The sequence below is a fragment of the Mobula birostris genome, chromosome 14 (assembly GCF_030028105.1).
Source record: "Mobula birostris isolate sMobBir1 chromosome 14, sMobBir1.hap1, whole genome shotgun sequence".
Lineage (NCBI taxonomy): Eukaryota > Metazoa > Chordata > Chondrichthyes > Myliobatiformes > Myliobatidae > Mobula > Mobula birostris.
The window spans coordinates 93,298,274-93,322,462 of record NC_092383.1 but is presented as its reverse complement, the minus strand read 5'-3'; the positions used below and the strand labels follow the sequence as shown (position 1 = coordinate 93,322,462).

Genomic DNA, 24,189 nt, shown 5'->3' with positions numbered 1-24,189 from the left:
CTATTTTTGCTCTCTTTTTGCCGCAAGATGACATATTTCATGTCACTCTATAGCCACTTTATTAGGTACCTCCCGTATGTTCGTGGTCTTCTGCTGCTGTAGCCCAACCACTTCAAGATTCGACTTGTTATGTGTTCTGAGATGCTCTTCTGCACACCACTATTGTAATTTAAGTTACTGTCTCCGTCCTGTCAGCTTGAACCAGTCTAACCATTCTCCTCTGACCTCTCTCAAATATGAGGCATTTTCCCCCTGTAGGACTTCCACTCACTGGATGTTTTTTTGTTCCTCGCATCATTCTCTGTAAACTCTAGAGATTGTTGTGCATGAGAATCACAGATCAACAATTCTTGAGATACTCAAACCACCCTGTCTGGCACCAACAATTATTCCATGATCCCAGTCACTTAGATCGTATTTCTCCCTATTCTGATGTTTGGTCTGAACAAAAATGAAACCCTTGACCATATCTGCATGCTTTTATGCTGCCACATGATTGGGTGATTAGATATTTGCGTCAACAAGCAGCAGGTGTACAGGTGTAGCTAATAAAGTGGCCACTGAGAGTCTGTCAGTGATACTAAGTCTGATTCAGATCCTGAATTTTAAATTTCAATAATCTCCAACTTTTTTAGACTGCGATCACCCCTCAGTGGTGTTTCGGCTGCAAAACCAGTTCGCTCAGTAAATCCTTCTCTCTCTCCCCTACTTGACCAGGCTCCAAGTTCCTTCTTCTAGTTATAACTTCTTTAGCTTAGCATCTGTTTGCCTTAGGCTTTTCTGAAGAACTTTAGGGCATTTTAATGAGTCAAAGACATTATGTACATGTAGGCTCTGTTGAAATTCATTTTAACAATCAAGTTCTTTTAGAACAGTGAGACTAGATTTCAAGTTCACACTCAAGTTATAAATTTGGAAGCAGAGTCATAGATAAAACTTCCTCTATTCTGTTCCTTAAAAAATCGTGTGAGAGTTGTATTTCCTGCACAAATCATCTACTTGACCTTTGGGGAAGAGTAGTACATTATCCCACACCCTAAGACCAGATCCTTGAAAGCAAAAAAATCCCTTAAATTCTATATGCAAGGGCTGAAATCAAATCTAGGTTCTAAACACTGTTCACTCTGAGCTGTGTGTGCGCACTGCTGCACAGTAACTGAAATGCCCCCATGCACATAACCCTTGTAGCTGCACAGCTAGAACTGGATGCCGCTAGAAAAAGTTTACAAAACGTGAAACATTTTCTTTTTTTTGTACTGTATTTCACTGTACGCCTCAATGAATAAATAAAATTCAATTTTCATTCTAAATATTCATAGTATGCATATTAAGAAATGTTTGAAGTGCTGCGCAGCTTTCAGGCCGTGTAAAAAGTTCCTTCTCGGAATAATGGTTGGTCCACACAGCTGTAAAAAAGAATTAATGAGAATGTTGGTCCTAGAAGTACGACCATGGAACAAAAGAGCAAAATTACACTATTTGGCCCATCACATCGGCTCCACCATTTGATCATGGCTGATTTATTTTCCCTCTCAACCCCTTTCTCTGGCCTTCTCCCTGTAACCTTTGATGCCCTTAATAATCAAGAATCTATCAACCTAATAATTTGACCTCCACAGCTGTCTGAGACAACATTCCATGGATTCACCACCCTTTGGCTGAAGAAATTCCTCTACATCGCTGTTCTAAAAGGGTCATCCTTCTTTTCTAAGCTTTGTGATAGGGGATACTAAGTAATAGTATTGACCAAAGCATGCGCCTCTCAGTAAAGTTTATTTTTAAATTAAACTGCAATATAAAAAAATAATACAGTACAGGAGAAGTTTGTTCAAATGCACACCATCTTATGTGGATTTCAGCAGGTCACTTGAATTAAAAAATGCCAGACTAGTTCCTGGGAATTGGATATAGCAACAGTTACAAAAATGGATGTCTTCAAGGAGCTGAGGAAGATTTTTCTAAATTTAATTTCTATTCGTTTAGGAATTTATTATTAATGGCAAACCGTGTACGTTTTCCTTAAAGAGGTATTTTCACATTAATATCAATCAACACTATTCATGATACAGCTCTCCCTAAATTATCCAGTTAAGATGTACACTTAGTGACAAACGTGAATACAAGATGGGATTCTGTCCAATTATACGGAGCACTCAACATGCAACACCTGCTTAAAGATTAATTTTTGTTGTAGAAAAGGACACAAATAATCTTGGCATAACATGCAGAAAGAATCTATTAACGTTTAGTGAGCACCGTTGAAGATGCTCTAAACAGTGAACTGGGCGCAGCAGAACAGTCAGTACAACCCTTTGGTAATGCACCCGGCAGCCTCTGGAATGCACGACCGACCTAAATATACAGATAATTTCCTGTTCAACATTAAGAAGCAAAGAAAGAGGGTTTGTAATTCATAGAATTCTTCCAATAGATTTTAGAGATGACTCAAAAAAACATTTTGTCTGCCTACTCTGATGGTTATTTAAAACATGTTAGGAAAAAGCGACAGGTGCTTTGGTTAGTCCAAAGTGTAGCTCTGCACACACAGCAATGTTCGAAATCTGTCACCAGAGCAGCAGTCTGAGATCTACGGCAATGCTTGCTGATGCCTTGTTGCACATGTCCCATGAGATGATCTGCTCAATTGATCTGAGCAAAATGAAAGATAGATTCACGTTTATAGTCACTCCGGTTATCCCGGCTTCCCGGCTGCCTTCAAGGCTTGCTCCAGCTTTTGACGAAATGTGATGTACTTTTGCCGAGCTTGATGGATACGCTCCTTTTCTTCTTTCTCCAATATAATGAGGAAATTTTGCAATTCGGGCACACTGAAAGCATCCCACTGCAAAAATGAAAAAAAAAAGAATATTCTAAAGGTTAACAGATAATTGCATTGAACATACTTTCCTCCAGTCGCATTAAAATTATACCCCCTTGAATTAGCCTCTTCTGCCCTGGGAGAAAGTCTTTGACTGTCTGCTCTATCTATGCCTCTTATCATCTTGTACACCTCTATCAAGTCAGCTCTCATCCTCCTTTGCTCCAAAGAGAAAAACCCTAGCTTGTTCAACAGATCCTCAAAAGATATTCTAATTCTAATAAAACATTTTAATTCTAAAGTATGAATTGATTATATAACTATAATTGGGATGACCCTGCATTACAATATGCAGAAATGAATGAGCTATTTGTTCACTCTCCAGTGAATGGGCATAGTATTTAATGGGGGCTAATTCAATCCTGCCTCTTTTACAATCTTGGCCAAAGTTAGACTGATAAAGTAATAAATATGCAGGGACCCATTATATTGTAGCACTGAAGACAGAACAGATCAGATTTATTAATTGCATGGACTGAAGTTCAGAATCAGTTGTAGCAATCTTAAATTTAGCAAAAGGATTACTTAAAATATACCTCCCCTGTTTTGCTAAAAAAAAGTACTGCTACCATGCTAACCCTTCAAATATGAACTAAAGAAGAATCTCACAGAACAGGTTCTATTCGTGCCTACTACTATCAGAGTAAGAATACTTGCTTACAGGTTAGTAATCAGGAAAGAAAATGTTCTTTGATTTAAATTGCACCACACTACACTATTACAATCTAGACCATAAAGTTTGAAATTCAATTTTTGCTAACATAACTCCCTCATGTATTTAACAACTTTGCATTTTACAATACCAAGATAAACATGACTGGCTGAACGGAAATCAACTTCTGGCATTTTTTCTGGGCCTTCCTAAAGCTTCCCAACTTTATGTTTATAATATTTTTTTTTTAAATGCTTAACTTGTTCAGGGTGTAAGCCAGCAAATTTGCAATACGGACTCACTTTCAAACACTCTACAACTCATGTTCTCAATATTAATTACTTATTTATTATTATTATGATTTGTTTTTCTTTTTATATTTGTGCTGCTTGTTGTCTATTGCACTTTGGTTGTCTGTCATTCTTTGTGTGCAGTTTTTCCAAAGTTCAAAGTAAATTTATTACCAAAGTATATATATGTCATGATACACTACCCTGAGATTCATTTTCCTGTGGGCATACTCAGCAAATCTACAGAATAGCAACTATAGCATCAGCAATGAGTGCAGAAAACAACACTGTGCAAATGTAAATATAAATAAATAGCAATAAATAACAAGAACAGAAGATAACAAGATAAAGAATCCTTAAAGTGAGATCATTAGTTCATTGAATCTACTGTTTTACTTTCTATTCACTATGAATGCCCACAAGAAAATGAACCTCAGGGTTGTTTATCATGACATATATGTATTTTGATAATAAATTTACTTTGAACTTTGTACTTGAACTTTGATATAAAATAGGATTTTTACAAACTTTTTCAACACATGACCAGTGGAATTTAGAAAGACAAGTGTTTTTTTTCCCCCCCTCACTCACATGTATTGAATCATCACCAACTGCTGGCACACTGAGGAACTTCAAAACTTAGAGACCACATTGTGGATATGGTGAATATGGAAGATTTTGAGAGTGTCGGACTTGCTTTCACTAGAAGTACTAGATGTGAATAATAGTTGTATTTAAAAAGACCATCGGAAGAAAAAAAAATGAAGGGCATGTCAAAGGGAGTTTAAATCAGATGGCTAACAGAGGCTGCTGTCCTTGGATGCTCATATGGAACATAAACACTGGCATGGATCTGTGAAATAAGTCATCTACAGCTGTGAAAATTTGTTACTATGCTTGAACTGGAGTGAAAGCACGAGCAAGACGGTTAACTATAGAAGCATGAGAGGAAGTGAAAAAAACAAACAAGGGCTGAAGAATTGAGAACGTACTGTCAACTGACATAAACGGGAACTCAGAAGTAGGCACAGAGATAGTAAGGGAGAGCGAGAGAAAGATTGAGGCCATGTGCAGTCAAAACGAAGACCTATTGATGTAGACAGAGGCTAGGTACTAAATGAGTTTATCATTGGGATGACTTTATCATTGTTATAACAATGTGGTCTGTAAATAATGGCTTCTGGATCAACTGTGACTGACTTAGTGGCTGTGAGCTCACTTTTGTGAAGTTCAATTCTGAATGTCATTTGCTTGCTTTTATTGTTTGTTCTCCAAGAGAACCACAACCTTGTTGTAGGGTTTGTAGGCTTGCGTGCCTCAATGACCCAGAGAGCTATGCTGGCTGGAGTCAGGGCCTTATGCTTTGGCTCTTGGTAAGGCACCAATGCCAAACAGGTCAAAGGGAAGAGGCCAGACTAAGAGTGATCCACCAGTCCTCCAGATCTGGGGATTCAGCTCAGGGCTAACAATGCTGATTGGTCAAAAAAAAATTGTTACAGAAAAGGCAATGAAGAATCCTTCTATACAGAAAGAGATGGAGCACCTTCATTACTGCCCTAAACACCAGTGATGTTACAGGCAATAAGTAGCTAAGTTTATTGTTTGCACAATCTGTTTTTTTCTGCACATTCGGTATTTTTTAATGTTTTCTATTGGGTTTCTTTGTTTTGTGGCTGGCTGTAAGGAGACAAATTTCAAGATTGTATATATTATACATGCTTGGATAATAAATGCACTTTGAACTTTGAACTATAATGTGTAGTGGGGGTATACCAGTGTCTGTTGTTAGGTTAGTCACCAAGTGTACTGGAACGTTTCTTGGGTTGCTGAGGGATGGAAGAAAATGGCCACGATACTGGGCATAACTTTCACTCCTCCTTGGATTTGGGGATGGTGCGACACAAACACAGAATTTGACAAGTTCTACGGTTGTTCAATATACTGTATATATAAAGCTGGCAATTACAGAACTCCAACAACTACAGATCAGTCTGCTTAACATAGCAGTAGGATACGTTAAGAATGTGTAAAAACAGCCATAGATGAGTATGAAAGACAACATGAGTTAGTAAAAAGAAAATAGAGATATTGGAGAAGTCACAAGAGGGTTACTGAAGGACATGCAGTTGGTGAGGTGAATTGGTAAAAGTTGTACATAATAGGACTATCAACAAGATTAAATTAAATTATCTTTATTATCACATGTACACCTAAACATCAAAACATATCGTGAAATGCATTTTTTGCAACTATGACCAATACAGTCTGAAGAAGTGCTGGAGGCAGTCTACAGGGGTCACCATACTTTGGGCACCAACACAGCATGCCCTCAACTTAACACACCCTAACCTGTACATCTTTGGAATGTGGGAGGAAACTGGAGCACCCAGAGGAAACCCACGCGGCCATGGCGAGAATGTACAAATTCCTTACAGACAGCGGTGGGAATTGAACCTAGGACAGTGATAGTATGAACAAAAAAAACTGGCCTCAGGACAGAACGCAAAGGTTGTGGCTATTACATAGACTGGAGGAAATGTTATTCCCAGGGAAACACTGCCATTCCAGATTTTACGAGATCTATTGGATTATACAGAGGACTACCTCAAAATGGACACCATGGCGGCATGGCTGTAAGCTATTACAATTCAGGGCTTCAGAGATCAGTGTTCAATTCCCATGGCATCTGTAAAGAGCTTGTATGTCTTCCCCATGACCACGTGGGTTTCCTCTGGGTGCTCCAGTTTCCTCCCATATTCAAAACACGTAGGTTAATTGGTCATTGTAATTTGTCCTGTGATTAGGCCAGGGTTAAATAGGTGGGTTCCTGGGTGGCACGGCTCATTGAACTGGAAGAGCCTGTTCCACGTTGTAAAAAAAAAGTTTCCAGGTGACAACTTTTCACGTGAAGTGAACAGTTAGTACAGACTTTAAGAGAACAATGACAGGCTGGGGAGATAAATGTCAACTGATACTGAATGCATACAGTTGTGGAAATAGTGACATCTTGGTCAAAGGAAAGGGATGAGGATACAAATTGAAAAGTATGTAGGATCATATAGACTGGGATGCAGGGGTGCAATTAATGTTTCCAGATGGCAGGATAGTTTGAAAGAGTAGTTGTAAAATCACCAAAATCTCTGACCTCATAAATGTTGACCGTAAGGGCACAAAAGGAAAGGAATCTTTCAAGTTTATGTTTATGCCTTGGGCAGACTCACATGCAGCAGAAATGCTATAAAAATGTTATAAAACCCCTCTACACCTCCCACCAACACTACTCTATCATTTCCTATCAGAGTCACCTCATGTGCAATCACTCCTGTGCCTGCTGTTACTTTACGGAATACATTATATAATATAAATATATATATATATATATATATATATACACACACACGTTTTTAATACTTACTGCATTTTTGTATTATTGTGTTCTTTACCTTATTGTCCTTTTTAGTGCTGCATTGGCTGTGGATGAACAATTATTTCTTTCTCCTTTATACTTGTGTACTGGAAATAACATTAAACAATCTTGAAAATCTAGGTCAGCTACATCTGGAATGCTGTAAGGGTGCAGCAGCCAGTTCAGATCATCATGCTCCATGAAGGAGACACGGGTCTTGTAGAGGCTGATCTTTGCAATATAGGAAATGAGTTATAGGGAAACATTGGGGAAACTGGGGTGGCTCTGCTTACAGCAGAGAAGTGAGGGAGATAGGGAGGTCTGCAAAATAATGAGATAGACAGAAGGAAATGGTCTGAATTTAGGACAGACATGGTACTTGGATTACTAGGCTAAAAGCCAGAGTTCTTGTCCCCTGATCCACAGATGAGTTTGAATCTTACAAAGGCAGCTGCAGTATTTACATTTAAGTAACTAAATTTAAAAAAAAACTGGAATAAAATAGCCTCTTTGACAGCTACCATTAAAGTACAGGTTTGTTATAATAACATACCAGGTTCACCAAGGTCCTCCAGGGAAAGAAATCCACCACCCTTATCTGATCCAACTCCTAGTGACTCCTGACCCACCAATGTAACAGACTTTCAACTGTTTGTATATTTTCCCCATGACCCTGTGGGTTTCCTCCGGGTGCTCCGGTTTCCTCCCACAGTGCAAAGATGTACCAGTTAGTAGGTTAATTGGTCATTGTAAATTGTCCCGTGATTAGGCGAGGGTGAAACTGGGGGATTGCTAAGCCAGAAGGGCCCACTCTGCACTGTGTCTAAATAAATAAATCAATATACAAATAGATTGGATGAGTAATTGAAATTTAAAAATACACTGGTTTATGGGACTCAAAGTTTCTTTGCTTTTTCTATACCATGATTTAAAAATATTAATTCTGTTAGAAGTTAACAAGGTCTCACAAAGGAAGGTTGAGCATGTACTGGTTCCTCATAACTTAGATTTTGAGCAGCAGTTTTGGTCAGTGTTTGTGTGATTTTTCCAGTTAAATTCCGCCTAGCTTCAACAACCAATTTCAAAGCTTATTCACTGATATTTTCTTGCACAGGACACTCTGACTGCACTCAGATTTCTTCTGAAGACATTCAACCTACAATGTTGGCATTTTCCCAATAAGCACAAAGCAATAAATTATGGTTCTTCATGTGTTTTGCAATTAAAATTAAATATGAATTGCTTCTGTCATACAAATGAGAAACTGCCAAGGATGACAGCAGTTCATGACAGTAACTCGTTGCTAATTTTAAGGCTATTATGATGAACTCTGTCCTTGTCTGCAACACACACACTGCAAAGAAAGAATTTTAAAAAAACGCAACCTGAGTGATTATTTCACAAATAAGAGAAAGCAATCTCAAAAGCATACCTCAACTTCCTCGGTTTCATTCTCTTTCAATGCAAAAGTTGAGGCTTCAGTGTCTGGGCCAGCCAAAAGACGGATTAAAAGGGGTTGTTCAGTTCCTTTGAGTTTCTGCAAATGCACTAGAAAGGTTCAAAAATGTGTTGGTTATTTGGTGCTTTGACTGATAGAGAAACAAAAAGCAAAGCAGTCTACAGCAACACACTCAAAATGCTGGAGGAACTCAGCAGGTCAGGCGGCTTCTATTAGGGAAATAAACAGTAGATGTTTCAGGCTGAGATCCTTCATCAGGACCGGAAAAGAAGTGGGGAGAAGCCGGAATAAGGAGGGGAAGGAGTAGGAACTGACAGGTGATAGGTGAAGCCAGGTGAGGGTGAGGTGGGTGAGTGGGGGGGGGTTCAATAAACCTCTTTGCAGTAACTACAAATGCATTAACACCATTTCTTATCTAAGGAAACCAATAATTTAAATATAATTCTATCCGCAGCTTCATATCTGAAGCATAATTTCTCCACTCTATACTTGGCTCTCCTAGCAATAAATTATAACTTTCTGTTGGCTTTCCTCATCTTGTATGCTAGCCTCTTCCAAATCGTGCCCTTGGACATGCAAGTCCCTCAGCATCTCACAGCTCTGCAGTATCTCACCATTCAGACAGTGTGCTATCAGACAAAATAGGAGTAGAAATAGACAGTGTCCTATCAGACAAAATAGGAGTTGAAATAGACAGTGACCTATCAGACAAAATAGGAGTAGAAATAGACAGTGTCCTATCAGACAAAATAGGAGTAGAAATAGACAGTGTCCTATCAAACAAAATAGGAGTTGAAGTAGTGCCACTGAATCTCAAGAGTTGGTGGTTAGATTTTTCCTTGTGGGCGAATTGTTACTACTTAGCACTTGTGAGACAAAAATAGTGCTACCACTAATCACTCCATTCTCAAGTGAGGGCCACCATCTAATATGGTCATGTCTTCTCCGACCATAGCCTCAACTCCACTTTCCCCTTAACCCTTGATTCTCCCGCAGCCAAAACTCAGTCACTGCAGATCTCCGGAGTACGCAGTTCAAAGATTCAGAGCCCCCGGGACTCAGCCACTGGGTAGAAAGTGCTAATCGTTCATAATGAGAGATAAACTTCCTCCTCTTCTCTGCCTTAAATAGGGTATTCCCTTTTTCTGAAACTATTCCTTGATTTTAAGATTCCCCACCCACTATAAAATATCTCTTCACCATCTACTATCAGCTCTTGTCTCTCTCTCTGTTGGATACAGGCATACATGCTCAAAGGTTCTTCACCAACAACTGATGTGAAATATCAAGGGGTTGAGTTTCATTTCCGGAGCTTATCAAGAAATCGTGCTACAGTGTTCTTGAGAGAGTATTCATCAGGTTAGGTTTCAAGTTTCCACAAACAAACGGACCAACAATGAACCTCCAGCTACAGGAACCATTATTACCCTTCAACCATCGGGCTCCTGAACCACTGTGGATAACTTCACTCACCTCAACACTGAACTGATTCCATAACCTACAGACTCACTCTCACGGACTCTGCAACTCGTGTTCTCAATATTATTTATTATTTGTTCTTTGTTGTATTTGCACAGTTGGTTTTCTTTTGCATGTTAGACGTTTGCCAGTTTTTGTGTGTGGTTTCTCATTGATTCTATTGTGCCTCTTTGTATCTACTGTGAATGCCTGCAGGAAAGTGAATCTCAGGGTAATATATGGTGATGTATACATTTTTAGTAAGAAATGTACTTTGAATCTTTGAACAACTGAGAATAGAAAGTAGCAATTTAACTTGATTCATTGGTTATAAAAAAAAACCCTTACAGACAGAAATTTGAATTTGAAGGTGTTGAGTCTCTGACTCATTGGGGAACTATGGGGACTCAGAAAGTGAGTCACTCGCTGCAAGATACTCAGTCATTTCCCTTTTCCCAGGACTGGTCTGGTTAAGTTTCAAGCTAGTGATGACGCCAACATGTTGGTGATGAGGAACTTAACACAGGCAGTGCCACTGAATCTCAAGAGTTGGTGGTTAGATTTAACTTGTGGGCGAATTATTACTACTTAGCACTTGTGGGACAAAAATGGTGCTACCACTAATCACTCCACTCTCAAAAGCTGCCAGTCTTGCTGCATGACAGCATTGACCCGCTTTGTTTTTCAGATATTGCAAACAGAATTGAGCACTACACAATCGTCAGCCCTACTCTAGCCTTAAAGTGGAATTCTGGGCTTCTTTTCCATTTTTGGACCAATGGCGTAAAGAAGTCCAGAGCTCTGCGTTCTCGTAGAACCCAAACTAAGCATGGATGAGAAAATTATTTCTAAGCAAGCTCCACTTGATAACACACACTGTCAACTTTATTGATAATTGACGGCAAACAAATAAGGTTTATCCTGCTTGTTACTGACAGAGACTGCTGGCCAATATTTAGATTAGCTTTATCAGTCTCATTCAAGACTCAAGATTGTTTGATGTCACTTCCTGTACCCAAGTGCAAGGAGAAAAAAATAATTAGTACAACAAAAGATAAAGAACACAATAAGAATAATAAAAAACACAATAAATATAAATTCAGTGCATTTTTTAAGGCATCCGTTCTTCACTCTCCAGGGCGCAGGCCTGGGCAAGGTTGTAGGGAAGACCGGCAGTTGCCCATGCTGCAAGTCTCCCCTCTCCACGAGACCAATGTTGTCCAAGGGAAGGGCAAGGGCCGATACAGCTTGGCACCAGTGTCGTCGCAGAGCAATATGTGGTCAAGTGCCTTGCTCAAGGACACAACACGCTGCCTCGCCTGGGGCTTGAACTCACGACCTTCAGATCGCTAGTCCAATGCCTTAACCACTTGGCCACGTGCCCAATTCAGTACATAAGATAACTTATATACATAATGTACATAAAGTGACGCTAAGTTGTACATAAGGTGATTGATGGGAAATAATAAGGGCAGCCTGCAGATAACAAACATTGAGCTGAACTGAATATGCCTGGACTCTTTGATTTTGTGTTTTATACTCTGTGTTTCTCGCTTCTTTTTGTTGTTGTTTTCACATGGGGTGGGGGTGATGTTTTTCTTTGAATGGGCTCCATGGTTTTCTTTGTTCCATGGCTATCTTTGAGGGTCGTATACTGCATACATACTTTTCGAAAATAAATGTACTTTGAATCTTTGAATGATGTAGTGGTGTATAGTAGTTAGTGGGTATTGGTGTTGATAAGCTTTACTGCTTGGGGAAGGAAACTGTTTTTGAGTGTGGTGGTCCTGGCATCGATGCTACATAGCCTCCTCCCTGATGGGAGTGGGACAAACAGTCCACTAATAGGGTGTGTGGGATCTTTCATGATGTTACTAGCCCTTTGCCGGCATGTTTCTGTATACATGTCCTTGATGATGGGTAGGCTGCTGCCAGTGATGTGTTGGGTAGTTTTGACCTCCCATTGTAGAGCCTTCCAGTTCTGCTGCAGTGCAATTCCCATACCAAGAAATGATGCAGCTTGTTAGGATGCTCTCTACTGCGCCTCTGTAGAATGACATAAGTATGGATGTGCAAAGTCCAGCTCTCTTCAGAAAGAAGAGGTAGCCAGGTACATTGAAATATACGGTGAAACATACACAAAAATTTCCAGCATCTGCAGAATCTCTTGTGTTTATGAAAAATACAGTGAAATGCATTATTTCAATGGCAACACAGTCCAAGGATGTGCAAGGAGCAGCCCATATGTGTCACCATTATTCCAACACTAACACAGCATTCCACAATTTACTAACTCTAACCTGTACATCTTTGGAATGTGGGAAGAAACCAGAGAACCTGGAGGAAACCTATGCGGTCACAAGAGTGTACAAATTCTTTACAGACAGCAGCAGGAATAGAATCATGATCGCTGGCGTTATGTTGGGTTATGCTAACCACTCCTCTACAGTGCCAACTGTTTGAATCTTAAAAAGAATCTTAAGAAAGAAATTAGAAAAGCTAAAAGATATGAGGTTGCTTTGGCAAGTAAGGTGAAAATAAATCCAAAGGGTTTCTACCGTTATGTTAATAGCAAAAGGATAGTGAGGGATAAAATTGGTCCCTTAGAGAATCAGAGTGGACGGCTATGTGCGGAGCCAAAAGAGATGGGGGAGATTTTGAACCATTTCTTTTCTTCGGTGTTCACTAAGGAGAAGGATATTGAATTGTGTAAGGTAATGGAAACAAGTAGGGTAGTTATGGAAACTATGGTGATTAAAAAGAAGTAGTACTGGCGCTTTTAAGGAATATAAAAGTGAATAAGTCTCCGGGTCCTGACAGGATATTCCCTAGGACCTTGAGGGAAGTTAGTGTGGAAATAGCAGGGGCTCTGACAGAAATATTTCAAATGTCATTAGAAACGAGGATGGTGCCGGAGGATTGGCATATTGCTCATGTTGTTCCATTGTTTAAAAAGGGTTCTAAGAGTAAACCTAGCAATTATAGGCCTGTGAGTTTGATGTCAGTGGTGGGTAAATTGATGGTAAGTATTCTTAGAGATGGTATATATAATTATCTGGATAGACAGGGTCTGATTAGGAACAGTCAACATGGATTTGTGCGTGGAAGGTCATGTTTGACAAATCTTACTGAATTTTTTGAAGAGGTTACTAGGAAAGTTGACGAGGGTAAAGCAGTGGATGTTGTCTATATGGACTTTAGTAAGGCCTTTGACAAGGCTCCACACGGAAGGTTAGTTAGGAAGGTTCAATCATTAGGTATTAATATTGAAGTAGTAAAATGGATTCAGCAGTGGCTGGATGGGAGACACCAGAGAGTAGTGGTGCATAACCTTGTCAGATTGGAGGCCGGTGGCTAGTGGTGTGCCTCAGGGATCTGTACTGGGTCCAATGTTGTTTGTCATATATAATAATGATCTGGATGATGGGGTGGTAAATTGGATTAGTAGGTATGCAGATGATACTAAGATAGGTGGAGTTGTGGATAATGAAGTAGGTTTTCAAAGCTTGCAGAGAGAGTTAGGCCAGTTAGAAGAGTGGGCTGAAAGATGGCAGATGGAGTGTAATGCTGATAAATGTGAGGTGCTATATTTTGGTAGGACTAATCAAAATAGGACATACATGGTAAATGGTAGGACATTGAAGAATGCAGTAGAACAGAGGGATCTAGGAATAATGGTGCATAGTTCCCTGAAGGTGGAATCTCATGTGGACAGGGTGGTGAAAAAAGCTTTTGGTATGCTGGCCTTTATAAATCAGAGCATTGAGTATAGGAGTTGGGATGTAGTGTCAAAATTGTACAAGGCATTGGTAAGGCCAAATTTGGAGTATTGCGTTCAGTTCTGGTCACCAAATTATAGGAAAGATGTGAACAAAATTGAGAGAGTACAGAGAAGATTTACTAGAATGTTACCTGGGTTTCATCTCCTAAGTTACAGAGAAAGGTTGAACAAGTTGGGTCTTTATTCTTTGGAGCGTAGAAGGTTGAGGGGGAACTTGATAGAGGTATTTAAAATTATGAGGGGGGATAGACAGAGTTAACGTGGATAGGCTTTTTCCATTGAGAGTGAGGGAGATTCAAACAAGAGGACATGAGTTGAGAGTTAAAGGGCAAAAGTTTAGGGGTAACATGAGGGGGAACTTCTTTACTCAGAGAGTGGTAGCTGTGCGGAACGAGCTTCCAGCAGAAGTGGTTGCGGCAGGTTCGATGTTGTCATTTAAAGTTAAAAATTGGATAGGTATATGGACAGGAAAGGGATGGAGGGTTATGGGCTGAGTGCAGGTTGGTGGGACTAGGTGAGAGTGAGTTCGGAACAGACTAGAAGGGCCGAGATGGCCTGTTTCCGTGCTGTAATTGTTATATGATTATATGTTTGGACCAAAAGTGTAAGACAGTCCAGAGCTGAGGTGTTTCCATAAAATGCAAACTGAGCACAGATGGGAAGGTTATTTGTGAGTAAATTCTACTTGATAACACACACTGTCAATTTTACTGATAATTGCCATCAGAGAAATGGGTTTAATCCCACTTTTTACCAACAGGGACAAATGGGCAATTTTCCACATTGAACAGGTAAATGCCTCTGTTGGCTGTACTGTCACAGCTAATTCTAAATATCAACCTTCAGCTCCATAGCCAGGATACTGTCCGGCCGTATAACCTTTGCTGCTTCCAAAGCCCTAAGTCACTTCTTAAGATCACATAATGTGAATTGACTTGGCTGAAGTCAGGCTTCTGCGATGTCGAGAACCTCAGGAAGAAACACGGTAGCACAGTGGTTAGTACGACGCTATTACATCTCAGGGCATCGGCGTCTGGCAGCACCTGTAAGGAGCTTGTACATCTTTCCCGTGACCATGCGGGTTTCCTCCGGGTGCTCTGGTTTCCTTCCGTAGTCCAAAGGTGTACTGGTTAGTCGGTTAACTGGTCATTGTAAATGGCCCTGTGATTAGTCTTGGGTTAAATAGGTAGATTGCTGGGTGTCACAGCTCTTCAAGCCAAAAGGGCCTGTTCTGCATTGTACCTCTAAATAAATAAATAATCAGACATGTAACATCTCATAGATAGAGCAGTACAGAACAGAAAAAGGCTATTCAGCCCACAGTGTTGTGCTGAACCAGCTAAAAAGCAAATCAAAAACACCCAAACACTAATCCTTCCTACCTACATATCCCTCCTCCATCCTCACATCCTTGTGCCTACCCAAACACCTCTTAAAAGCCTCTAATGTATTTACCTCTACCACCATACCAGGCAGCGCGTTCCAGTCATTCATCACTCTGAGTAAAAATCTTACCCCTTGAACCTACACCCCCGCCTTCAATGCATGCCCTCTCGAATTAGACATTTCAACCCTGGGAAACAGATAATCCCTGTCTACTCTATCTATGCCTCTCAGAATCTTATAAAACTCAAGATTATGTCAGCAAATCTGAACTTCAGAAATAATTCCAAATGTACTCTACCTTATTCTACCAAATGTATTCCCCCAAATTTATGAAGGGATTAGACACACTAGAGGCAGGACATGTTCCCGATGTTGGGGGGAGTCCAGAACCAGAGGCCACAGTTTAAGAATAAGGGGTAGACAATTTAAAATGGAGTTGAGGAAAAACTTTTTCACACACAGGGTTGTGGATCTGTGGAATGCTCTGCCTAAGAAGACAATGGAGGACAATTCTCTGGATTCTTTCAAGAAAGAGTTAGATAGAGCTCTTAAAGATAGCGGAGTCAAGGGATATGGGGAGAAGGCAGGAACTGATTGTGGATGATCAGCCATGATCACAGTGAATGGCGGTGCTGGCTCGAAAGGCCGAATGGCCTACTCCTGCACCTATTGTCTATTGTCTTTCCCCCACATGAAAATGCGAACATAATTCAAATTTTCTATGCTATCATGGAAATGGAGGGCAGATCTTTACTCACCATCATTCCCTTTTTTTGTCTGGTAGAAGAGAGCAAATTTCTGGGGATTGTCAATGACCATGAACTTCTTCAGTAGGCCCGTGATCACTTCATTGACTGTCGTGCCACTACTAATGTGAAGCTGCTTGACTGCGTCCAGGGGTAGGTAAAATGACGTCCGCTTGTTTGTTATTTCTGCTGGGTTCACCTCCTTGAGCACGTCGTAGATAGACTGTGGTCTGATGCCTGCAGGGACTGTGACAGGGCGGCGCAATTTCAGGTGGACTTTGATGAACCCTGTATAACTACCATCCGTATTCTGAAATACAAGATCATCCATTAGAAATCATAGAGACCCACACAGGCCCCTCAGCCCAATTCCTCCATGCTGACCAAAGTGCTCATCTAAGCTAGTCCTATCTGCCTGCATTTGACCCATATCCCTCTAAAGCAGGGATTCCCAACCCGGTATTGGTCCATAGCATTAAAAAGGTTGTGAACCCCCACTCAAAACCCTACCTATCCATTTATCTATCCAACTGTTTTAAAAATATTGTTGTTGTACCTGCCTCTTTACTTTCTCAGGCAGCTCATTTCATATACCCACCTCGTTCTGCATGAAGAAGTTGCTCCTCAGGTTCCTAGTAAATCTTCCCCTTCACCTTAAACCTGTGTCCTCTAGGTCTTGATACCCCAACCCTGAGAAAAAGATCCTACCTATGCTCCTCATAATTTTATACACCTCTATAAGATTATACCTCAGTATCTTACACTCCAAAGAATAAAGTCATAGCCTGTCCAATTCAAAAAGGAAGTTTAAAAACGCAAACACAAGGAAATCTGCAGATGCTGGAAATTCAAGCAACACACACAGAAAAAGAAAGTTCCTGATTTGTAAGTGTTGAACTCCAGATATCCTCTGGCAGTGTGAAGCAATAAGACCTGAGCCTTCAGAGTTCAAAGTTTAATTTATTATCAAAGTACATATATAATCGCCATATACAACCCTGAGATTCATTTTCTTGTGGGCAGTCGCAGTAAGTACAAGAAATACAATAGAATGAGCGGAAGACCACACCCAACAGGACGGACAAATAGTCAATGTGCAAAAGACAACAATTTGTACAAATACAAAAAAAAGGGAAAAGGAAATAAATAATAATAATGAATAAATAAGCAATAAATATCAAGAACATGAGATGAAGAGTCCTTGAAAGTGAGCCCATAGGTTGTAAGAACAGTTCAGTGGTAGGGCAAGTGAATTTGAATGAAGTTATGCCCTCTGGTTCAGGAGCCTGATGGTTGAGGGGCAATAACTGTTCCTGAACCTGGTGGTGTAAGTCCTGAGGTTCCTGTACCTTTTCCTTGATGGCAGCAGCAAAAAGAGAGTGTGGCCTAGATGGTGGGATTCCTTGATAATGGACACTGCTTTCCCACAACAGTGCTCTGTGTAGACGTGCTCAGTGGTGGGAGGGCTTTTCTCATGATGAACTGCACCATATCCACTACTTTTTGTAGGCTTTTCTGTTCAAGGGCAATGACGTTTCCATAACAGGCTATGATGCGACCAGTCAATATAGCCTTCACTATACATCTATAGAAGCTTGTCAAAGTTTTAGCTGACATGCCAAATCTTTGCAAACTTCTAAGAAAGTAGAAGGGCTGCCATACTTTCTTAGTTATCGCACTTACGTGTTGGACCCAGGACAGATCCTCTGAAATGATAACTCAGAGGAATTTAAAGTTGCTGATCCTCTCTACCTCTTATCCCCTGATAAGGATCAATAATCAGCGCCTTAGTCTTGATGACATTGAGTGAGAGGTTATTGTTGTGGCACAACATAGCCAGATTGTTAATCTCCTGTCAATATGTTAATTCATCACTACCTTTGATTCGGCCATTGATAATGGTGCCGTCAGCAATTGTAAATATTGCATTGGAGCTATGCTTAGCCACACAGTCATAAGTGTAAAACGAGTAGAGCAGGGGGATAAGCACACAGCCTTGTGGGGTGCACATGTGCTCATGGAGATTGTGGAGAAGATGTTGCTAATCCAAACTGACTGGGGTCTGCAAGTGAGGAAATTGAGGATCCAGTTGCACAAAGAGGTATTGAGGCCTAGGACTTGAAGCTGATTGATTAGTTTTGAGGTGATGATAGTATTGAATGCTGAGCTGTAGTCAATGAAAAGCATCCTGATGCATGCATCTTTGCTGTCCATATGTTCCAGGGCTGATTGACCTGTTGTGACGGTAGGCAGATTGGAGCGGATCCAAGTCATTTGAGGCAAGAGTTGATATGTTTCATCACCAACCTCTCAAAACACTTCAACACAGTGGATGTAAGCACTACTGGATGACAGTCATTAAAGTAGGTTACCACGTTCTTCTTAGGCACCAGTATAACTGAAGCCTGCTGAAGCAGGTGGGTACCTCAGACTGCCGAAGTGAGAGGTTAAGGATATCGATGAACACTCCAGCCAGCTGATCAGCACATATCTTTAGTACTTAGCCAAGTACCCTGTTTGGGCCAAATGCTTTCTGTGGGTTCACCTTCCAGAAGGATGCTCTCACAGTGTCCTCAGAGACTGAAATCAGTCTTCGGGGGCCGTGGGAGTTTGTGAAAGAGCCTCCATGTTTTAATGGAAGAAGTGAGCATAAAAGGCATTGAGTTCATCTGGGAGCGAAGCCCTGTTGTCACCTACTGTAGTCCCTTGGTTTTACCGGACATAATAGCATTCAAGCCCTGCCATAGTGGTCCAGTATCCTTCAGTGATTCAAGTTTGGTCTAGAATTGCCACTTCATATGCAAGATGGCTTACCCAATAGCATATCTGGATCGCTCATTCCTATGGTATGAGAAAAGAATGGGAGATCAAGATGCCAAGTTTAAAGGGCATGTGAATAGGAAGAGTTTAAAGAGTGCAGATCAAGAGATCAAGGAAATATGAATAAAGAGTGGTAACTGAAGAGTCCCATGTAATGTATTGCCTGTTTGACACTATGGTAAAGAACCTCTTGGACTAGGTGCCATGTATTATTTTGGAGGAGAGGAACTGACTTCCACAACCAGACTTTCAGGGAGGAAGCTAAAAGGTAATATCTCAAAAGGTAGATATCTCTGGTTTACTCTCAGTGACACATGCTGCATCAGTAGAAATAGAAAGGCAAGACATTTTAATGTGTGTTTAGACAGTGATCTAGGAGGGAGGGCTTCAGACACACTAGTCTTGGGGCAGAAGTGACCTCTTCAATCTTTTCAGGACACTACTTTTCAGCGGCTTAGGACTCATTTCCTTGAGGGGAGATTTTCTTGTATGGCTGGGGAGCATTTAAAATACACTGGCAGGAGAGTTAATCAGAAGATAGAAGGGGTGAGATGCAGTAGGGTAAAGGACAAAGGAGAGTAACTCAACAAAATTTTCTTAATTTGTATGTTCTTGATCAACTCAGGAAGGAGGTATTGCTGAATTCAGTCTCTGGGGAATGAAATAAGCCAAATTCCAGTCAGAGCACACATGGGGAACAGTGATCATTGTGCTATAATGTTTAGATTGGTATGGAGAGAAGCAAAGAGCTACCTAAAAATGCTGAAAATATTCAGTAAGTCGGACAGCATCTGTGGACAGAGAAACAGTTAAAGGCCCTTGAATTTAATAGTTAGCATGTGTACTTGGAGTCAAGCTGAGGTTGAGGTCAGGGAGATAGCTGAGCGGAGTTGGACTCAGAGGACTAATGGACCACAGTGTCAGAAAATTGGGCAGCCCGGGCAGTTGGTAGGATTGTGACGGTAATCAGTAGGAGAGGGGATGTTCAAAGGCTGAATGGTACATTGGGAATGCACCCAGGTGGAATGCCAGCCCGGCACTGTGCTGGTGAGAGTAGTTTGTCCCAAGGCTGCTCGATGATGGGGCAATGCAGATCATGATTTCCTGCAGTGTACCAAAAAGAGAACTACATGAGAACTTTTTCTAAATTCAGCACAGTAACATCTGACTCTCCTAGCCCAATGAGCCTACGCCACCCAATTACAGCCATGTGACCAATTAATCTACTAGCCCATATATCTTTGGAATATGGGAAGAAGATAGAGCTTAGGTCATGGGGAGAACATACAAACTCCTTACAGACAACAGTGGGAACTGAACTGTAAATGCATTATGCTACACTATCATAATTCCCTTTCAGCAAGATACAAGGATGACTCACAATAAGAAGTGCCTGTATTTCCACAGCAACAGAAAATTGACACCCATTATCACGTTCCAGTCCAGAGCAAGAAATAACTTTCATTCACTTAATAGTGAAAACAGTATAATGTTGAATTTCCATGTGCAATTTTGAACTTCAGTACTGCATAAAAGCCATTTATACATTGACATCTTTTGTAAATTACTATATTTGCATTTAATTTTACTTACTAAGCGCATTCCCAAGCAGTTTTTAACTTTTCCATTGTATTCTTCAATTTTTTGTTTAATCTCCTTTTCCGTAAGGGCCTTTGGTTTCTCTTCTTCTTTAATTGCCACATTCTTAAACAAAAAAAAGTCATAATTAGAACATATTTCATTTTCATAAATTACCAAAATTTGCTCAACCCATTCAATCCCAATAAAAATTTCAGTACATTTATAATCACTTAAACCACATTAATACAAACTTGAACTATAAGGGTATCATTTGCCAGGTTCACACCTAGTGGTCATAAACTGGTAGCCCAATCCTTTCAAATACAAACCTACAGCAGTTTTCTGGTGACTTCCAAAAGTCACTGTAAGGAAGTCATTTGAGTGCATGGTGTCCCTTGTTCTCCTAAATACAGCTACCTGCACTCGCTGAATTCAGAAATGAGGTCCTTCATCAGCAGATGAAAAAGAGCTGATCGATATTATAGGTATCTATCCAAAGCATCTAAAATTGAAACAAAAGGCTGCAAGGTATAGGATGCTTTGTGCCAATTTCAAATTGAAATTAATTAGCTGCAACCCATCCATCCAATCTCCAGAGTACACAAGAAGAATGTTATTATGAACCATTGTCTTCAAAGTAGATTAGAGAACAGTGCAGTCTATTTTAACTTAGTCTCTTTGTATATTGAAGTAATATTTTGACGGGGACTGTTTGCATATGCTTACATAATACTACACTGCTATTTTACCAGAAGCATTATAATGTCTATAAATAGTCGTGGAGGTTTCCAGCAAGAGGTTCCTAGTCGATCAATCTCATAACAAAAGGCTGCACAGGGTAATGGAAACAATTTGGTTTGATTGTTACCTCAATAACATTTTCTGAACACCAAAAAAGATTGTATAATTACGGTTAATGACATTTGAACAATATATCTTAAACCAAAAGTAAAATAGAGTTGTTCTGCCATCTTTTTGCAGCTATTATCCGAAGGAGGTACAGAAGCCTGAAGTCTCACACCAGCAGGTTCTGGAACAATTAGTTCCCTTCAACCATCCAGTTCTTAACTAACCAGTACAATCCTAATCATCGTTTAGCAACACTATGATACTTTGATCACTTTGCACTAAATGGACTTAGGGTTTATTTTTGTTCCAAATGTGTTATTTGTTGTAAAAATTGTGTATAATCTATATTGTGAATGCTGTTTTGTAGATGCTATGTGTCTGTGACGCTGCTGCAAGTTTTCCATTGCACCTGTGCGTACATGTACTTGTGTATATGACAATAGACTCAACTTCTGACTTTTTCTGACACGTGTCCCAAGTAAAACTATGCTAACTCTCTTGGTGTTGAATTTATTATCTGAGGGTTTCACATTCTTCTGTGGGCATGAGTAGCAAAATAAAATAAAGAGTTAATATAAAGCAGTTGAGTCAATTGGAGTACTGTTGGACAGCTCCATATAGTCATCTAAACTTTGAGTACTGTACTAAAGAATGTCTCAGAAATTCAATGTATACATCTTTTTAAACAAGTAAAAACTATTTCAAACCTTTTCATGAATTACGTACATTGGCTTTAGATACTGTTTGGATAGGACTTCTAAATACTGTGATGCATTTCACTCTTTGCCTCGATGTTTCAATGTACATGTTGACTTCTCTTTTACAAAAGGATAATATTCATGTGGAGCATAATACTACAAAATGAAATATGCATTCAAAGTTCAAAGTACGTTTATTATCAAATAATTATACATTATACAACCTTGAGATTCATCTCCTTACAGGCAGCCACAAGGTTGTATAACATAACATAACATAAACAATCAATTCCTTCATGATAAAATAACACCTTTCCTTCCCAGAAAAGCCATGGGAATACAAAACTAGAGTAATACACAGCTCAGTGGATCAGGCAGCATCTACAGAGAGAAATACACCGTCAATGTTTTGGGTTGAGACCCTTGTGACTCTGAAATACAAAACTAGTTGGTCACTATCTGGGCTCCAGCCATGAAAGGACACCTTAACTATTGATAGCATAAGTAGAAATATCCATGCAGCACTCTGCAAAAGTAGCTGTGCAGGAAGATCATCAGGGGAGGAAGCAGCCCTATATTCACATAGGCATGTCCCATTCAAGGTTAATTGTAAACTCACAGTGTGGAGTGTTCCCTATGAGTGCACATAACTTTTCCAAAGCAGGGTTATGTAACACAATTTCAGCTGCAAATGGACACAATTTCCTGCTTTAAACCAGAAAATACTCAGCAGATCAGACAGCATTTGCGGAAAGAGAAACTGCTTTTATTTTAGACTTTGAGTATCAGCAGTTTTTTCTGATGATCATTCCCTGCTATGCCTAAACACTAAGACATGTATACATGCCAGCATTTAACTCGGACAGGAACAAAAAATGGAACAGAATAAAGGCATTATCAGATTCATGTTTAAAGACAGAAAAATTCAATTTTTTGTTGCACCGAGGGACCTTAAATTCCAAGGCTTCTCCAGAAATTAGTTCATCTGGTATCAGTGCCACCAGATGAATCTTAACCCATTTTCTCATTTTATTTAAATCATGCTGCAGAATTTACAGCTGGAACTCCAGGAATTCATATGTAACATATTTCTCTGTAGGCCCTATAAAGAAGGTGGGGGAGGGTGGGAAGGAGAAGGCTGGGAGGTTCCAGGTGAAAAGGGAACCTACTAGCCTTCTCCTTCCCACCCTCCCCCCATCTTCTTTATAGGGCCACTGCCCCTTCCTTCTACAATCCTGACAAAGAGTTCCAGCCCGAAACGTCGACCAATCTTTTCCACGGATGCTGCCCGACCTGCTGAGTTCCTCCAGCATGTTGTAAGTGTTGCTTTGATCCCAGCATCTGCAGATTATTTGGTGTTTATGAAAAGAGCATGGCCTGTGTGGTGAAAATCTCTGATAATGGATGTCACTTTTCTACTGCAAAGTTTCATAGAGATATGCTCAATGGTTGGGTGGGTTTTACCTGTGATGTACTGGACCAAATCCTCTACCTTTTGTAGGATTTTCTGCTCAAAGGCATTGGTGTCCCCAGACCAGGCTGTAATGCAGCCAGTCAGTACACTTCTCACACATCTGTAGAAGTTTGCCAAGGATTTTGATGAGATACCAAATCTCTGCAGACTCCTGAGGAAGTAGAGATGCTGTCGTGCTTTCTTTGTAACTATACTTATATGATGGGTTCAAGACAGGTCCTCTGAGATAGTGACACCAGTGACACCCAGAATTTAAAGTCACTGACCTTCTCTACCTCCGATCCTTTGATGATTACTGGCTCATGGGCCTCTAGTTTCTGTCTCCTGAAGTGTACAATTAGTTCTTTGGTCCTATTAACATTGAGTGAGAAGTTGTCACCTTGGAAATATGCTCCTTGTATTAGCCTTTTCAGCCCTGGGAAAAAGTTGTGGGCTATTTAATTGATCTATGCCTCCTATCATCTTGTACATCTCTGTCAGGTCAGAGATTCTTGATTGCCCTTGTTTCATCCAGCTTCACATGAATTTTCTTGTTGGGTATAGCTACAAAGATGATCTTCGCCTTTCTGCCACCACCCACTTCAATTTCCTCACCAGCTGTACTGTTCAGTTCCCTTAACTGTGCCATCAGGTCAAAGTTCATTTCCAGATCCAAAACAGAAATGCCAAATCCGAATTCATCTGGCTTTACAACATTAGGGTTCACAGTTT

The 24,189-nt window shown here is 40.2% G+C and overlaps 1 protein-coding gene across 2 annotated transcripts in view; it reads right to left on the bottom strand.

The window, feature by feature from the left end:
• Positions 1 to 1,754: 1,754 nt before the first annotated feature.
• Positions 1,755 to 24,189, bottom strand: part of rassf5 (Ras association domain family member 5) — a 99,637-nt gene continuing 77,202 nt past the window's right edge. For both annotated transcript variants that reach the window (XM_072278951.1, XM_072278952.1), the window contains 4 exons: positions 20,470 to 20,580; positions 16,069 to 16,366; positions 8,659 to 8,774; positions 1,755 to 2,842 (listed from right to left, as the gene is read on the bottom strand). In XM_072278951.1, the coding sequence (XP_072135052.1) occupies positions 2,693 to 2,842; positions 8,659 to 8,774; positions 16,069 to 16,366; positions 20,470 to 20,580 (675 nt within the window). In that variant the 3' untranslated portion in view covers positions 1,755 to 2,692. The remainder of the gene's footprint in view (positions 2,843 to 8,658; positions 8,775 to 16,068; positions 16,367 to 20,469; positions 20,581 to 24,189) is intronic.